Source organism: Jaculus jaculus, chromosome 7, assembly GCF_020740685.1.
Source record: "Jaculus jaculus isolate mJacJac1 chromosome 7, mJacJac1.mat.Y.cur, whole genome shotgun sequence".
Lineage (NCBI taxonomy): Eukaryota > Metazoa > Chordata > Mammalia > Rodentia > Dipodidae > Jaculus > Jaculus jaculus.
Genome location: NC_059108.1, coordinates 156,090,767 through 156,107,919, shown reverse-complemented (window position 1 = coordinate 156,107,919; position 17,153 = coordinate 156,090,767). Strand labels below are relative to the sequence as shown.

The following is a 17,153-nucleotide window of genomic DNA, read 5'->3' as shown; positions in this document are numbered from 1 at the left end:
GATCATGCCAGAACTCCCAGCACTGATGAAGTGGATGTAGGAGGACCTTGGTGTTCAAGGCCAGAGTGGGCTATATACATTGAGGACTTGTCTCAAACTTAGATTGGGATATAACTCAGTAACTCACTGTCAGACAGTTTGCCTAACATGAGTCAAGCCCTGGACTTGATCTACAGCAATGAACATAATAGTAGTTTTACTTTTTAAATTTTTATTTATTTACTTGCACACAGAGAGAGACTGAGGGGAGATAGAGAGAATGAGTGTACCAGGGCCTCCAGCCACTGCAAATGAACTCCAGAAGCATGCGCCACTTTGTGCATCTGGCTTTATATGGGTACTGGGCAACTGAACTCAGGTCATTAGGCTTTGCAGACAAGCCCCTTAAACATTAGATCATCTCTCTAGCCCAAAAATAATATTTTTAAAGACTTGGTCATAAAGATATGCTAAGTCTTTTTTTTTTTTACTACATTTGAAAACACATGTCTAATACATGTCTTATCCTAAATTATCAATATTTGGGTGTTTATCTCATTCTAAGTATTCCTAAGTGACTATCAACGTGGCTCTGCTATGGTTTTTTCCTTAATATAACATTAAGCATACCACAGTCATTTGATAAATATGTAAGAAAGCAAAGGCCACTCTGTACAATTGTTAGCTAATGGTTGTTTCCTGCACATAAAATGGGTCTATAGCCTAAGCAAAATGTGACAAAGTTTGAAAATTCAGATGTTACATTCCACAATTAAGTTTCTCTTGCTACATATTCTTTTGCTTTCCATCACTACACACACAAATCCTCCATGTTCTATATACCCCCTTTCAACATCAAAATACTTTATCATCATTTATAATTTCATCAAGCTATAGTGTTTAATAAACGTCATGTTGAAAAAGTACAATAGGGCTGGAGAGATGGCTTAGCAGTTAAGGAGCTTGCCTACAAAGCCAAAGGACCTCAGTTCGATTCCCCAGTACCCATGTAAGCCAGATGCACAAGGTGGTGCATGCATCTGGAGTTCGTCTGCAGTGGCTGGAAGCCCTGGCACATCTGTCTCTCTCTCTCAATCTCTCTTTCTTTCCCTCTCTCAAATAAATAAATATAAATAAATATTTTTAAAAATAAAATGTACAATATGAGTTTATTTTCTTAAACACTGGGAAAGGAACTCAAAGACTCCTGATGATTCCAGTGGTGTTAATGTCTCACTGCTCCTAAATAAACTTTACTGAAAGCTGAAAATAATCACTATATACACAACCATTTAAATGAACTCATACTTGAAACCAAATATTTTACTGAAAATTTTAAAGATGGCAAGACTGCATTTAAAGTTAGACTCTTGGACTGGAGGGATTATTTAGCGCTTAAGGTGCTTACCTGCAAAGCCAAAGGACCTTGGTTTGATTTCCTAGGACCTACTTAAGCCAGATGCACGAGTTAACACACACATCTGTAGTTCGTTTGCAGTGGCTAGAGGCCCTGAACATGCCCATTCTCCCTCTGTCTGTCTGTTGTCTGTCTGTGTGTCTCTGTCTCTGTCTCTCTCTCTCTCTCTCCCCCCCTCTGAAATAAGTAAATAAATAAAAATAAAATCAAGTTATGCTATTACAAAAAGACCTTTGTAGTAATACAAAGGTTATAGATAGAAGTCAAATTGAAAGTCAACAGTTACTCACATTCTTAGTATCTAAGAACACAAAGATAAGACTAACGTTTTCAGAATATTAACATTCCAGATCACAAAATTGTGACATTCACACCTGGCAAAAACACCAATACGCTGCTTCTCTCTGACACAAACTGGGCCCCTGACAAGGTCTTCTTCCTGTTAAAATGTGAACAGAACAAGTTTCAATCACAGCTACCAGAGCCCCTGTTTCATGAGAACCCTGATGCTTTGTTACAGATCATGCCATGTGATATTCTTCACTCTACTTACAAAACCAGAGGCCCTCAGGGAGAAACAATAAGGCATCCCCCATCATCAGGGCCCAGGCCTCCTAACTCCCATTGCTTTTACCTATAAGGCACACTATCTGTAACATTTTTCCTGGAAATTTGGCTACTACAATCCAGAATCCAAGACACAAAATACTAAGAATGACTACAAGCAAACTTATCAGTCTAGTTATTACTAGGAAGCACATTTACATGTTAAGATCGCAAATAATTACCTTTCTACTATTCTATTTATGTGTCTGTATATATACTAGTGTGTTGTGTGCTGTATGTATAATTAATGCACATGTGCAAAGGCCTGTATGCACGTGTGGAAAGGAGAATGTCAGGTTCCTCCCTCTTTCTCCTATCTATGTTGTTTCTTTGAGACAGAGACTCTCATTGGACTACAGCCAGCATTTTTGATCAAACTGGCTGACTAGCAAGCTCTAGAGATTCTCCAGTCTCCATGATTAACAGGACTGGAGTTATAGGCATGTGTGACCACACCCAGATTCTTACATGTGTGCTAAAGATCTAACTCCGGCTATCTCAGTAACTTTCAGTCTCAGAAAAAAAAAAAAAAAAGCCAGGCGTGGTGGCACATGCCTTTATGCCTTTAATCCCAGCACTCAGGAGGCAGAGGTAGAAGTAAGGGCTAGAGTGAGACCCTACCTCAAAAAAACCAAAAAAAAAAAAAAAAATCAAGTGCTAAAATAATATTGTCAGCTGGATGTGGTGGCACACACCTTTAACCCAGCACTCAGGAGGCAGAGGTAGGAGGATCTCCATGAGTTCAACTCCACTCTGAGACTACATAGTGAATTCCAGGTCAGCCTGAGCTAGAGTGAGACCCTACCTCAGAAAACAAAAGAAAACATACTGTCAATTAAAAAAAAACAACACAGCAAAACTATCTTTAAAAAAAAAAGTGTGGTGGGTACGGTAGTGCATACCTTTAATCCCAGCACTTGGAAGGCAGAGGCAAGAGGATTGCCATGAGTTTGAGGCCACCCTGAGACTCCATAGTGAATTCCAGGTCAGCCTGGGCTACAGTGAGACCCTACCTCAAAAAAAAAAATGTAGCCCAGACTGGCCTCAACTTCTGATCCTCCTGCCTCTGCCTCTTCAGCAATTTCCTATCAGCTTGCCATGACAACCAAACAAAACTGTCTTTTCATAGTGAAAGTCAAATAAAGACCTCTCAAGTATATGAAAGTGAGAGGATTATTTAATAGCAGACTCACCTTACCAGAAATACCGAAGGAAGTTTCTCAGACTAAAAGCAACTGGGAGTATTTCCAATTCACATGAACAAGCACAGAGCACTGGTGGAAATAACTATATTTTTTGTACGAATATGTATCAAGAGACAGAACTTGCCTTCTTCTGCCCCTTTGGTAGTTAAAAAGCACTTGCTTATGTGGGATCTGGAGAGTCCAATGTGGATCCTTAGGCTTCTCAGGCAAGCGCCTTAACCACTAAGCCATCTCTCCAGATCCCAAATAAGCCAGACGCACAAAGGTGAGGTAAACACAAGGTGGCCCACTTGGCAACACAAGTATCTGCAGTTCAATTTCAGTGGCTTAAGTGCCAAATCTCTCTCTCTTTCGCTCTCGCTCTCTCACTAAAATAAAAAAAAAATAGAACTTGCATAAAATAATATATATAATGTACTGGTAAACCTACGAAATACAGAAGTGTAACCTGTGGGAACATAGGGAAAAGGAGCAAACTAAACCTAAAGCAATCAGGAAGGAAATAGTATTTTAGTGGAGATTAATTATATAAAAAACAAGAAAGAAAAGTGAGTGAATGGCTGGGCATGGTGGCACACACACACCTTTAATCCCAGCACACTGGAGGCAGAGATAGGAAGATCACCATAAGTTCAAGGCCAACCTGGGGCTACAGAGTGGCAGGTCAATCTGGGCTAGAGTGAGACCCTACCTTGAAAAAAAAAGTCAATGAAACAAAAACTAATTCTTTAAGAAGATCAACAAAAGTCTTTAGATATAAAAGTAAAAGATGGAGGGAACACTACCACTGATCTCACAGAGATAAAGGGATGCAATAAGCAACAGAAAACAACAAATTAGCTTAGGTTAACTGTATAAATCTGAGAAAGACATAAACAACTGAAACGAACTCAAGAAGAAATCAATCAGAACAGACCCTACAGCCAATTGGGTAAATGGGTAAAAAATACCCATAAAGATGATGGGGTGTGGTAGTATATGCCTATAGTCCTAGCTACATGGATACTCAGGCTATAGGATCACCTGAACCTAGGCAAAATAGCTAGACCATGGAAAAACACAATGAAACTGGATGTGATGGTACTCACCTGTAATCCAGACTCTCAAGACTGAAGCAGGAGGATGGAAAGTTCTGCGCTAGCCTAAGCTACACATAGCAACATTCTTTCTTAAGAAAATCAAAAAGGGTGCTGGACAGTTACAAAAAGTGGTACATGCACCTTGCACACCCATACACTAACACAGAAATAAATTTCTTAAAAAAGGTTTAAAGTTTGAAGATAAAGAATAAAAGGCAGGGAGGCTACAGAGATGACTCCACAGTTACGAGCATTTCCTATGCAAGCATTAAGGGTCTGAGAGACCTGAGAGGTCAATCAAGTTTGATCCCCCAGACATGCATAAGTATATGGGAGTGGCCATGAGCACCTGAAACCCCAATTCTATGGGAAGCAGAGACCCAAGAACTTCCGGAGGAAGCTCTGGGATACAGCTTAAATAAGAATGGACAGAGAGGGCTGGAGAGATGGCTTAGCGGTTAAGCGCTTGCCTGTGAAGCCTAAGGACCCCAGTTTGAGGCTCGGTTCCCCAGGTCCCACGTTAGCCAGATGCACAAGGGGGCGCACGCGTCTGGAGTTCGTTTGCAGTGGTTGGAAGCCCTGGCGCGCCCATTCTCTCTCTCTCCCTCTATCTGTCTTTCTCTCTGTGTCTGACGCTCTCAAATAAATAAATAAAAATTATAAAAAAAAAAAAAAAGAATGGACAGAGAAGCAATGGAGTGAGATACCAGACATGCTCTGGTCACCATAGGCAAGGGTACCTAGCCACAGGTAAACAAGATGGTACACTGCAGGGGCACATGTATATGCATACACCACACACACACAACAAAAAGAGAGAGAGAGAGAGAAAGGAGGGAGGGGCCATTTTTTTCTATAACCTCTTTATTTTTTTTTTAATTTTTATTGTTTATTTATTTATTTGAGAGCAACAGACAGAAAGAGAAAGAGGCAAACAGACAGAGAGAGAGAGAGAGAGAGAGAGAGAGAGAGAGAGAGAGAGAATGGGTGTGCCAGGGCCTCCAGCCACTGCAAATGAACTCCAGACGCATGCACCCCCTTGTGCATCTGGCTAACGTGGGTCCTGGGGAGTTGAGCCTCAAACCAGGGTCCTTGGGCTTCACAGGCAAGTGCTTAACCGCTAAGTCATCTCTCCAGCCCTCTATAACCTCTTTATCTATGGGCTGTTCACTCTGGGAAAAATGTACCCATCTCAGTTAATCCTTCCTGGAAATGCCCTCACAGACCTGCATAACAGGCATGTCTCTTGCTTGAGTCCTGATCTAGTCTAGTTTACAGTAAAGATTAACTTCCAGCACTTGAGAGGAAAACATATCCCAAGTTTTGAAAATGCAAGCCAAACAAATGAATACCTGGATTACAGTGAGAGTCTGTGAGGAACATATCATGGAAATAGAGGGACACAAAGGCAAAGAAAGTCATGTGACCCTACATGTCTGGTTGCAATCTAGGTTTTAAAACTGCTAGTCCAAAACTCTGCTGCATGGCTATGGCTCTTTGAGGAGAAATTTCCAATTAAATACTTTCAAAATGCTAGAGACAGTGACTATTGCAAGGCTTACAGCTGGGCTTTGGCAGCAAACACCTGAACTCCCTACTTCAAATACAGGGAGATCACTAGTCTGGGAAAAGCTTGGGGCTACATAGCTAGACCCTGTCTCACATGAAACAAAAAATAAACCAGAGTCTGTAGCTCTCAGCTTTGTACTATAGAAACACCACGCAGTCTCAACAGAGTGACAAGCTGCTCAAGTCATCTCTGACTCTTACCCAGTCTCCTTCATGTCCAGGTCATCAAACATCTGAATCAGGGAGACAGCAACCTCGTAGATATCCTTCGTTATCACTGGATCTTCCAGGCGATAGGGAGGGAGCTGAAAATAGGAAAAGAACAAGAGGATTGCAGAAAAAATTCTGGGTGAGATGTATGAGTCACCCCTTCAACCCACCATTCCAACAAAAACCCTAGTGAAAAAACATCTACAGCCAATGTTATGAGAACTTATAGCATCTAGTACTACCTGGGACACCTGACATGTATGGTGCTAAAATCATGAGTAACCTACACCCAGTCACAAGAAAAATGGATAGAATCAGAGAGCCCTAACATAGACATGAAACACTTGGCAGGAAATCTATTTTTAAGGCACAGCAGAAGTTGTACCAAAGGCCCAGGGAACGTGGGAGTTGTTTCCTACTGTAAAGTCAGTGTTCCACTCTATCAAGCCCCTGCCTCCAAGAGACCCTAAACTCCAACATTTCCATGCAGAGGAACTACCAGGGCAGCATCATCCCTTTGTTTGCCAATGTACCATGATAGTAGAACTTATATGGGACACCAGGTGTCTGACAAGGCTTACAAGGTTGCTAGCCTACTTTTTGTATTAAGTAATTGCAAAGGCAGGAGCACAGGCAGTAGCTAGCATAAGCCTGTCTTTAGCCTACTTTGTTATTACTATTTTATTTCTGAGAATGAGAAACAGACAGAGAGAGAAAGAGACAGAATGGGCACTCCAGGGCCTTTCAGTCACTGTGAACGAACTCCTGACGCATGCACCTCCTTGTGCACATGTGTGACATTGCATGCTTGCATCACTGTGTCTGGTTATGTGGGACCTAGAGATTTGAACATGCATTCTTAGGCTTTACAGGCAAGTACCTTAATTGATAAGCTATCTCTCCAGCCCTTCAGACTACTTTGAATTGTACACTAAAGAAAACCTGAACCAAGCTCTTAAGGCTGCTTGTAATAGCTCCTTGGGGACCCATACAGAATGATGGACACCAACCATATGCAACTTTCTTCCCTGCCTACCAACCTGGGTTGGATTCCCCAGTACCCATATAAAGTCAGATGTATAAAGTGGCACATGCATCTGGAGTTTGTTTGAAGCAGCTGGAGGCCCTGGTGTGCCCATTATCTCTCTGTGTCAGTCTCTCTCCTATCTCCCTCTCCCTCTGCTGTAGAGACATCATGCCCAGAGGCATCCCCTACACACACAAAAGAAAATTAGCCTCTGTTCCCACAATGCATAAGCAACAATCCTATGGGTAATACCTACAACCCCACTGAGGAGGGTCCCCAGTGGAATGGAGGCAAGGATGAGGGAAAAGAGGGTACCAACACATGATCCATATAAAATATGTTGTTAGTAATAATAAATGAGAAACAAAAATAAATAAAATTTTTAAAACACTTCAAGCTCATCCTCAGCTATGTATGAAGTATGAGGACAGCCTGAGTTATGAGACGCTATCTCAAACAAAGCAAAACAAAATAAATCCTCTCTCATACCCCCCAAAAATACCTGGGCAGTAATATGGGGGAGCCTTGTGCAAAACCAACCCTCTGTGAGCCTGAGGAGAGTGGGATGCTTCCTCCTGTCCCTGAGTTATGGATCATGGATTGTGGTGATCTGAATCAGAAGTCACCTATCAAATCATGTGTTATGAATGCTTGGTCCTCAGCTGGTAACAATTTGAGAGGTGGCACTTTGCTGGAAGAGGAAGCAGGCTTGGGGACATTTGCAAGAGCTCAGCTCACTCACCTGCTACTATTTCCCCTGTTGGAGCAGAAGTGATATCCAGCCTCTGCTCATACCATCCTCTCCCCTGCTATCATAAAACTTCCTCTCAAGACTATAAAACAAAATAAAACCTTTCCTCCTATCAGCTGCTTTTGGTCTGGTGTTTTGTCCCAGCAATGTGAATGTTGTATGTTCCCACCACAATATTTCATTAGCATGCACATTTATACTTTATATATCTTGGTTAAAGTTACTCTTGGGGATAAAATGGAGTGTGGAAATAAGAGAGGGAAAGCATTCTTCAAAGGACAATAAAAGGAAACAACCAGAGCTAAAAACAGAAAGACCAGGGTCCCAAAGAAGGGTGAACTGCCACAGTGCCAAATATCAGAGGGTCCAACAAGCTTAGGGATGAAATTCTGACTCAGCAAGACAGAAAGCCTAGTAAGGGGAGTCTGGGCTGAGTAAGGGCAGCAGAGTCAAATGGTGAGAACAAAGAGTGCTAGGAGCTAGAGAAACAGACCATATATCCAGACAAAGTAGAGAAACTCAGGGAGTAAAAAGGTGTTTCTTTCTCTTTTTCTCTTCTTTTCTCTAAGATATGCCATCCATGAGCACTATGATATGTAGCAAGGTGACTCACTAAAGCACAATTTGTACTAAGATGAGAAACTCTGGAGACTAAACAAAGAATCACATCCATGTGAAAGAATGGTATACAACTCTAAAAATGAACCAAAGAAACTATAAATCTTAGCATTCAGGAGGCCGAGGTAGGAGGTTCGCTGTGAGTTCAAGGCCAGCCTGGGACTACATAGTCAATTCTAGGACAGCCTGAAAACAGATGTCATACCTGGCTTTACTTTTTAACTTCTGATACCTCAAAATGTGCCACACATATGAAAGCAATTTTAAGCATACCACACCCTTTTATGAAAATGTCCCCAAATTTAGCACTACAAACTTGCAGGTTTAGAACAACACACCTTATACCAGAAAACAGAAGTTTAATCAAAGTTGTATTTGAAGTCAAATTACTTCCTATCCCCAAGTCAATCTACAATTTTTTTTTTAATTGGTTTTTCAAGGTAGGGTCTTACTCTAGTCCAGGCTGACCTGGAATTCACTATGGAGTCTCAGGGTGGCCTCAAACTCATGGCAATCCTCCTACCTCTGCCTCCTGAGTACTGGATTAAAGGTGTGTGCCACCACGCCCGGCAAAATGAAACTTTTTGTTTGTTTATTTTTTGTAAGGTAAGGTCTCGTTCTAGCCCAAGCTGACCTGGAATTCACTCTATAGTCTCAGGGTGGCCTCGAACTCACAGCGATCCTCCTACCTCTGCCTCCCAAGTGCTGGGACCAAAGGCATGTGCCACCATGCCCAGCTATCTATAATTTTATAATGACCAAAATCTGACAGTTTCCTTTTCCAACACCAATCATGTTTGAAACAAGTCCCAGGAATTTTCAAAGAGATGTGTACTGTGAGTATAAAACTGCTCATGTTTTATAACAATGAACCCAGGAGTTTCCTCCCTTTGTTTTCCTACAATCCCCTTACCTCCCATCCCTCTGCTCTGATACCAAGTTCTATAAGGGGACTGTAACCATAAGTAGTGAATGCAAGCTTAGTCAAAAACCAGAGTCCACTGAATATGAAAAGAAGCATGCGTTTCTACATACCCCACTGTGATAAATGTGCCCCAGATCATTAAGATAGTACTCTTCAATATCATGTGGCTTGCCTTCCACTTCAAAGATATATGCAGGATTCATCTTGTTCTGAACAGGAACAGCAAAGTAGTCAGCAAACTCCTTGCAATTGATGGTGGCAGACATGAGGATCACCTGCAGGGCAAAGGAGCCAACCCATAACCATAAGCAGTGTAGCCCTCACTTTCTTCATGATGATGTCTAATAACTCTGGAGGTTTTAAGTAAAATATTGGGTAATTTGATTCAGGTGTCCCCCATAAACTTAGGTGTTCTGAATGCTACGTTCCCAGCTGATGGAGATTTGGGAACTAATGCCTCCTGGAGTGAGTGTATTATTGGGGGCAGGCTTATGGGTGTTATAGCCAGTTTCCCCATGCCAGTGTTTGGCACATTCTCCTGTTCCTGTTGTCCACGTTATGTGGGCCAGGGGGTGATGTTCACCCTCTGCTCATGCCATCATTTTCCCCTACCATCATGGAGCTTCCCCTCGAGCCTGTAAGCCAAAATAAACCTCTTTTTTCCCACAAGCTGCTCTTGGTTGGATGATTTCTACCAGCAATGCTGAACCTGACTGCAACAGTAAAGTGGTACCAGGAATAGGGTTGCTGCTAGACACCTGACCATGTGGCTTTGGCCTTTTGGAGCTTATTTTCAAGAGGAATGTGTAAGGATTTGAAACCTTGGTCTAAGAGATGCCTTGCAGTGCTGTAAATAGAGCTTGATGGACTATTCTGGTCTGAGCTGCAAGACCTGAATACAGTTAACAACTATGGACTGTGAGGTTTAGATTATGAGGGTGAGAAAGAGCTTTGCTTGGACTGGGCTAGCAGTTGGTGTGAGAAGCTTGCTCTTATGCCCGTGTCCTGAGAAGTTGTGCAGAGTTGCTTGGCGTAGAAATGAACTGGTATTAGCAGAGGGGTATGGCACAGAAAGAAAAGTCTTTGGGTGAACTGTTGCCTATTAAGCTTCAAGTGAGAGATTACAGCCTTTGAGACTGGGCTAGCTGACCTCTGCTGGGGCAACAGGAAGAATGTCGATTCTTTTGTAAAGGCCTGAGTGCTCAAGGAGTGTCCTATTCTTCAAAGTCTACTTTATTCCCCCCTGTATTAACAAATTGGCACCCTACCTGGTATTCTGGAGTATAAGAAATGCAGGAAAGAGAGGGACATTGAGTTTGCAACACGGTCTGCCATGGGCAGTGTGAAGCAGGTTTTGTTGGTTGCCTGCATGGAGACCCCATGGGGCTATGAGGATTAACCGTGGCTTGCAGTAGAGACCCAGTGGAAATGCCGGGACCACAAAATGGCTGCCTAGGAGCGCTGCCGGCCCCAATGAAGTTTTCCAAGACTGTGAATAGCCTAGCTGGAGGGGCAGAATTGGAATGCCAGAGACTTGTTGCTAGTTAGAATTATCAGACTTGGAGATTTTTCACTGGCTAGTGTTGTTGGACTTGAAGCTAGAGTTTGATGTTTACCTTGGTTGTTTTAAATCTTGTATTGGTTGAATGTTTCTTTGCTATGCCCAATGCCATCTTTTGCAGTGTGAATATTTATTCTGTGCCATTATGGTTTTTTTGAGGTTATTTTTTGGTATTATGGCTCAGTTAAAAGATCTTGGACTATGGGGATGTATGAACATCACTGGAGTTGATAAAAACTATGGGACTTTTAAAGTTAGATGAATGCATTGCATTTTACATCATGTATGGTTATCAGTTTATGGGGGCCAGGGATGGAATGTGGTGATTTAATTCAGGTGTCCCCCATAAACTTAGGTGTTCTGAATGCTAGGTCCCCAGCTGATGGAGATTTGGGAACTAATGCCTCCTGGAGTAAGTGTATTGTTGGGGGCAGGCTTATGGTGGGGAGAAATGTTCCCTTAAACAAATGAATATGTTTATACTTGGAAATAAGCCTTTCAAGATTTAGAAAGAAGTTGATTTCCAAAAGTAGGAACTCCTTCAGCAGTTCTAAGCTGTAATGACAAGCACATCCCAAATAAACAATCCCCAAAAGTGAGGCACAAAAGGCCTCTGCTGAGCACAGTTGGACTGTGGGTCATCTATGCTTAGACTTGCTTACATTGCAAAATCATTCAAAACCTATTGCTGCTTGGGCCTAGATGACATTTTTATTGCACTCTTCTTGTTAAAAAAAGATGTTTACCATTTCCTCACAGTTTCCAGTTACCTCACAGCCTACACCACTAGATAGCAGTGCATAGGCTGCCCTCAAGCCTCAGTACTACTTCCACAGCAAGGAGTGCTGGGCCATTCACATAGTGAACTGGATCCAACTGTTAGAGAGAAACAAATGAAATAAATCTTAACTCTTTCTCAGTCAATTATGATACCAAATTTACCTTCACAAAACGTGAATTTGTTCTTAAGAGCTTGCGAACTACCAACAGGAGGAAATCCATTTCTTCAGTCCGCTCATGTACCTACAACATAAAAAAAGAGGGAACTCTCACAAAGTATCAAGCAATGTGCATGTCAGTGCTGAATGAGAGGAGAGAAGGGGCCTCACATGCACCCTGGGAGACTAGCAGCTAACCTGTATCAGCTCAGCACACTCCTCAGGGTACCTCCTCTCTCTCTCTCTCTCTCTCTCCCCCTTCCTCCCTCTCTCTCTCCCTCTCTCCCTCCCTCCCCCCTCTTCCTCATCCCCCTCTCCCCTCTTGCTTAGTTAGGAGAAGGAAAAGAGCATCCACCCATAAGCTGGAGGAAACTATGCAGTCAGTGTCACCCTCAATGTTCCTCCTTTGGGACCATGGTATTTGGGCAGAGCATGGTTGAACCTCCTGGCCTTAACCACCTAATGCTAAAAGCACCTAGCCAAGTAACTCAAACAATCAAGAACATCATGTCTTCCTTGAGCAAAGAGAACCAGCCCCTCATCCCTGTTGACCCCTCTGCCTTGATCTGTTATTCTAACATGTGTGAGGATGAAGACAAGGCAGTCTAATGCTGACTGGTAAGCACCATGTCATATTCTATAATGCTCAGGAGCGAAGTTCACACGGTGGGCGAGGGTTGGCCCAGGAAAAATCAAGAAGGTCAGAAGCAGGAAAACCTGAACAAGGGTCAAGTCTGAGACAAGCAGGCAGAACACTTCAGCCGTGCCAGCAGAGGAGCAGTGGAGCAGCAGCTGCTTCATGCAGACCCAGACTGAGGCATGCATGGTTGCTTCCCCCAAGCCATCTGCCCAACATGAAGCAGCTGGAGCCAAAGGCCCTACTCTGTTTAGTCAGAGTACATCAGAGCACACCATAATAGTAAGATTCTTTTCAGAGCTCTCCCTGCCAAAGTGCAGAGATGACATGATAGACTCCTCTACACAGAGACAAAAGCTCAAAGCTTTTCCACAGCTCCCTTCTCCCCTTCCCACTGTCTCACAGCCTCACTTCCCACTGAGCAGAGTCAGAAGCCATTGATTAGGTGAAAACTGGAAGGTATTTGATGATCTTGTGTAATGACTAGAAATCCACACACAACAACGTGAAATCTCACTCTTCTTTTGCTCTATCACCAACTGTAGGATACCTCCTCAACACAAGCCTTCTATCACTTACCTAGAGAGAAAAATCAAAGCTATTGCCAGCGAAGGGCCCTTAAGGTTACCTCTTCTCAGCTTTTAGACCCCTGCCCTTAAAAGTCATAGCCTCAACCAGGGATAGTGGCCCTCATCTGTAATCCCAGCACTCAGGAGAGAGGCACAGGCAGAAGGATTAGGAGTTTGAGGCCAGCCTGTGCTACATGGGATTTTGTCTAAAACAAAATTAAGTAAAGCAAAAGCAACAGCCTCTCCTCTGAATGTACCCCCATATTCTCTGGGCCTGAAGGCAGCCCTTCCTACCCGGCCTGCAATACTCACCCAATCCACCATCACCCTTTTTTTTAGCACACATGTACAACTAAGCAGACACCAGCCTCCTGGGGTTTGCTGGGAACTGACAGCTGAAACTGGGTTTTGCGTGTCTTTATAGGCACCTCTTCTACTGAAGGTATTCAAAAAGTTAGTCCTAAGCTAACTTATTCTTTTTCAAGAGCTGAGAAGCCAAAAATAGTATCATTCTATTTGAAACTACCTGTCTATCTTCCATTTGGGGGCCTTATATTTAATTTGAAATTCCTATTATTTCAGAGAATATAGTACTCCCTGTAAACCTAAAACTTCAGATGTATTTTGTCACTCATTCCCAGGTGCTGGTGATTCTGTGAGGAGCAGGCAATACTGTGGTGGAGAAACTTAAGAGTTCCTGGCTGCTCCCACTGCCCCTGCTCTAGCAGAGTCGCTGCCTTCTGCTAATTATTCATTAAGAATGAATGTAGTCATCAATCCAGAATGGGTGGATTGTCTGTGTCACCTGTCCATGTGCAAAAAAAAGTGCCTTAGAGCTGGAGATATGGCTTAGCTGCTAAGATTCTTGCCTGCAAAGCCTAAGGACCCAGGTTCAATTCCCACATAAGCCAAACGATGCACTGGGTGGTGCATGTGTCTAGAGTTTGTTTGCAGTGGCTGGAAGCCCTGGCATATCCATTCTTCCTTCCTATCTGCTCTTTCTCTCCCTCTTTCGCTGTGTCTTTCTCTCTCAAATAAATAAATGGGATACTTGAAAAATAAATAAATACGGGCATGGTGGCACATAGCTTTAATCCTAGCACTTGGGAGGCAGAGGTAGGAGTATTGCCATGAGTTCAAGGCCACCCTGAGACTACATAATGAATTTCAGGTCAGCCTGAGCTAGACTGAGACCCTACCTAAAATAAATAAATAAATAAATCTCCTTAGCAAGTCAGCAGATAGAAAGCAGCTGCAGCCAGTAGTCCTATAGGCTTTGGAACAAGTTCCCATCTACTCAAGTTGGCCTACTTACAAAGCTACATTAAATTTCAGGTTCCTTCATGGAAAGTGGGCCCAGTTACAGTAAGGACTTAATAAATGCCAGCCACTGTAAAAGCTAGTACCTCTCAACATGCAGCCTGTTAAATCAGGCTCTGAGCTCTACAAAAGACACTCAAAGTTACCAAATGTGGTGGTTTGATTTAGTTGTCCCCATAAACTTAGGTGTTCTGAATGCTAGGTTCCCAGCTGATGGATATTTGGGAATTAATGCCTCTTGGAGGCAGTGTATGGTTGGGGGTAGGCTTATATGTACTATAGCCAGTCTTCCCTTGCCAGCGTTTGGCACACTCTCCTGTTGCTGTTGTCCACCTGATGTTGGCCAGGAGGTGATGTCCATCCTCTGCTCATGCCATCATTTTCCCCTGCAATCATGGAGCTTCCCCTCGAATTTGTAAGTCAAAATAAACCTTTTTCCCACTAGCCACTCTCAGTCATGTATTTTCTGCCAGCAATGCGAACCTGATTGCAACACCAAGTGATAAAGAAAAATTCTGAACCATGCTGTCCATGATACTATTTCAAAAGAACTACACCAGAGCATCTTCCCCTTTATCCCATCCTCCCCAAACACCTGCAATGCTGTACAACCAAGTACATGTGTACAAGATTGTAATGCACCCAAACAACTTCAACAGGGACACATGTTCTATCACCAGTGATCACGCATAGCACAACTTCACAGTGAGACATCACCTCAACAGCTCCCCAGTAGTCAAATTTCAGGCTCCACTGAGCATCCTAGCACCACCTCACATCTCACAATGCTGTATATTGGCTGATATTTCCAACTCCTCTAAAATGCGGTACACCTTTCATGATATTCTGTTTTATTTAAGCTTGGGTGTGAGCCATTTCTGAAGGATGTTGAAATATAACATTCCTGCCTTGAAATACTCTGGTTAAAAATATCAACAGCATCAATTAAATAGTCTGTCCTACTGAGAAAAGTCCAGAAAGTACAAAGGAAGGAGTAGGAAAGCTAAGAGAAGCCTGACACAGTGGCACATGCCAGTACCCCAACCCTCAGTAGGCTAAGTTAGAAGGATCATGGGGATATATAGAAAGATCTTATCTCAAAAGCAAATAAAAGAGCTAGAGAGACTGCTTAGTGGCTAAGGCATTTGCCTGAAAAGCCAAAGAATCCTGGTCGATTCTCCAGGACCCATGTAAGCCAGATGTACAAGGGAGCATAAGCACCTGGAGTTCATTTGCAGTGGCTAAAGGCCCTGGTGCACCCATTCTCTCTCTTCCCCCACCCCCTGGTCTTTCTCTCTCTAAAATAAATAAATAAAATTTAAAAAGCAAATGAAAGGCTAAGACAGGCACAAAATTTTTTTCCAGAAAAGTAAATAAATTAATATCTTGTCTTCATCAATTTATTCTCCTGAATTTATTCTCTAGGTTCAAACCAGGGCCTCTTACAAGCTAGGCAGGTGCTCTACCACCAAGCTACATATCAGTCCAATTTTTTATTTTTTATTATTTATTTTTTTTTAATTTTTTTATTTATTTATTTGAGAGCGACAGACACAGAGAGAAAGATAGATAGAGGGAGAGAGAGAGAGAATGGGCGCGCCAGGGCTTCCAGCCTCTGCAAACAAACTCCAGACGCGTGCGCCCCCTTGTGCATCTGGCTAACGTGGGATCTGGGAAGCCGAGCCTCGAACCAGGGTCCTTAGGCTTCACAGGCAAGCGCTTAACCACTAAGCCATCTCTCCAGCCCACAGTCCAATTTTTTAGTTACTGTTGTCCTTGACTTAATACAGAGAAAGTTCCTATGGCTGACTGAGACATCTACACAATAAGAGTCCTTAAAAGAGGCCTGGCAGAGCTGTTAAGTGACTCTGTGCAACTGTTCCCCTCTGCCAGGATACAGGCCAAAGACACCACAGACAGCACAAAACAAGTGAGGGAAAACTGCAATAAACCTCACTCACAAAGCAGATGACAGATCTGAACTAGGGCTGCAACCTGCCTATGGATCTCTGCTTCTAAAAGGGATTGTTTCCTATTCCTAAATATCCCACCCATATATGGGACAAAGAGCAAAAAATACAAACAGAAAATTCAGGCTGAGGAGATAGCTCAGTAGGTAAGGTACCTGCCTTGCAAGTCAGAAGACCTGTGCTATCCCCCAGTATCTATGTTAAAAAGCACGGCAGACACTGCAATGGAGAGTGGCATGCCTGAAGGTAACACCTGTGTCCACATGCATACATGAATACACTCACACAAATTAAATAAATAAAAGTATTGTTTTGTTTTTTTCAAGGAAGGGTCTCACTCTAGCCCAGGCTAACCTGGAATTCACTCTGCAGACCTAGTCTGGCCTCAAACTCAAAGCGATTCTCTTTCTTACCTCTACCTCCCAAATGCTGGGATTAAAGGCATGTGCCACCACTCCTGGCTAATAAAAGCAGTTTTAAAAAATTCATATTCAGCCCCCACTCTGCAGGATGCATGCACAGAAATCTGTTTTTCTTTTTCAGAAGGTAGTGACACCAGAGGAGATAAACTACCCCTCGCATCTCAGTCAAGGCCCAGGCAAAACCACAGAGGAAGTGGGAAAGACAAGCAAGGGTGCTGCTTCCATGGTGAGCCTGACAAAGCAGCGTCAGGGTGAAGGAGACAGATGCTGAGGATACTCAACACCTACCAAAGCAGAAATCCAGAGGCTCCTAAGAGCTCATCACAGAAGTAGACGTAAAATACACCCAC

General features: G+C 42.9%; 1 protein-coding gene across 1 annotated transcript in view; it reads right to left on the bottom strand.

Moving 5' to 3' along the window:
* The window catches only part of Tdrd9 (tudor domain containing 9), a 103,646-nt gene that overhangs the window by 52,773 nt on the left and 33,720 nt on the right, over positions 1-17,153 (bottom strand). The window contains exons 6-9 of the mRNA XM_004665639.2: positions 11,890-11,970; positions 9,497-9,661; positions 6,057-6,160; positions 1,771-1,835 (exon numbers count right to left, since the gene is read on the bottom strand). Coding sequence (XP_004665696.1) covers positions 1,771-1,835; positions 6,057-6,160; positions 9,497-9,661; positions 11,890-11,970 — 415 coding nt within the window. The remainder of the gene's footprint in view (positions 1-1,770; positions 1,836-6,056; positions 6,161-9,496; positions 9,662-11,889; positions 11,971-17,153) is intronic.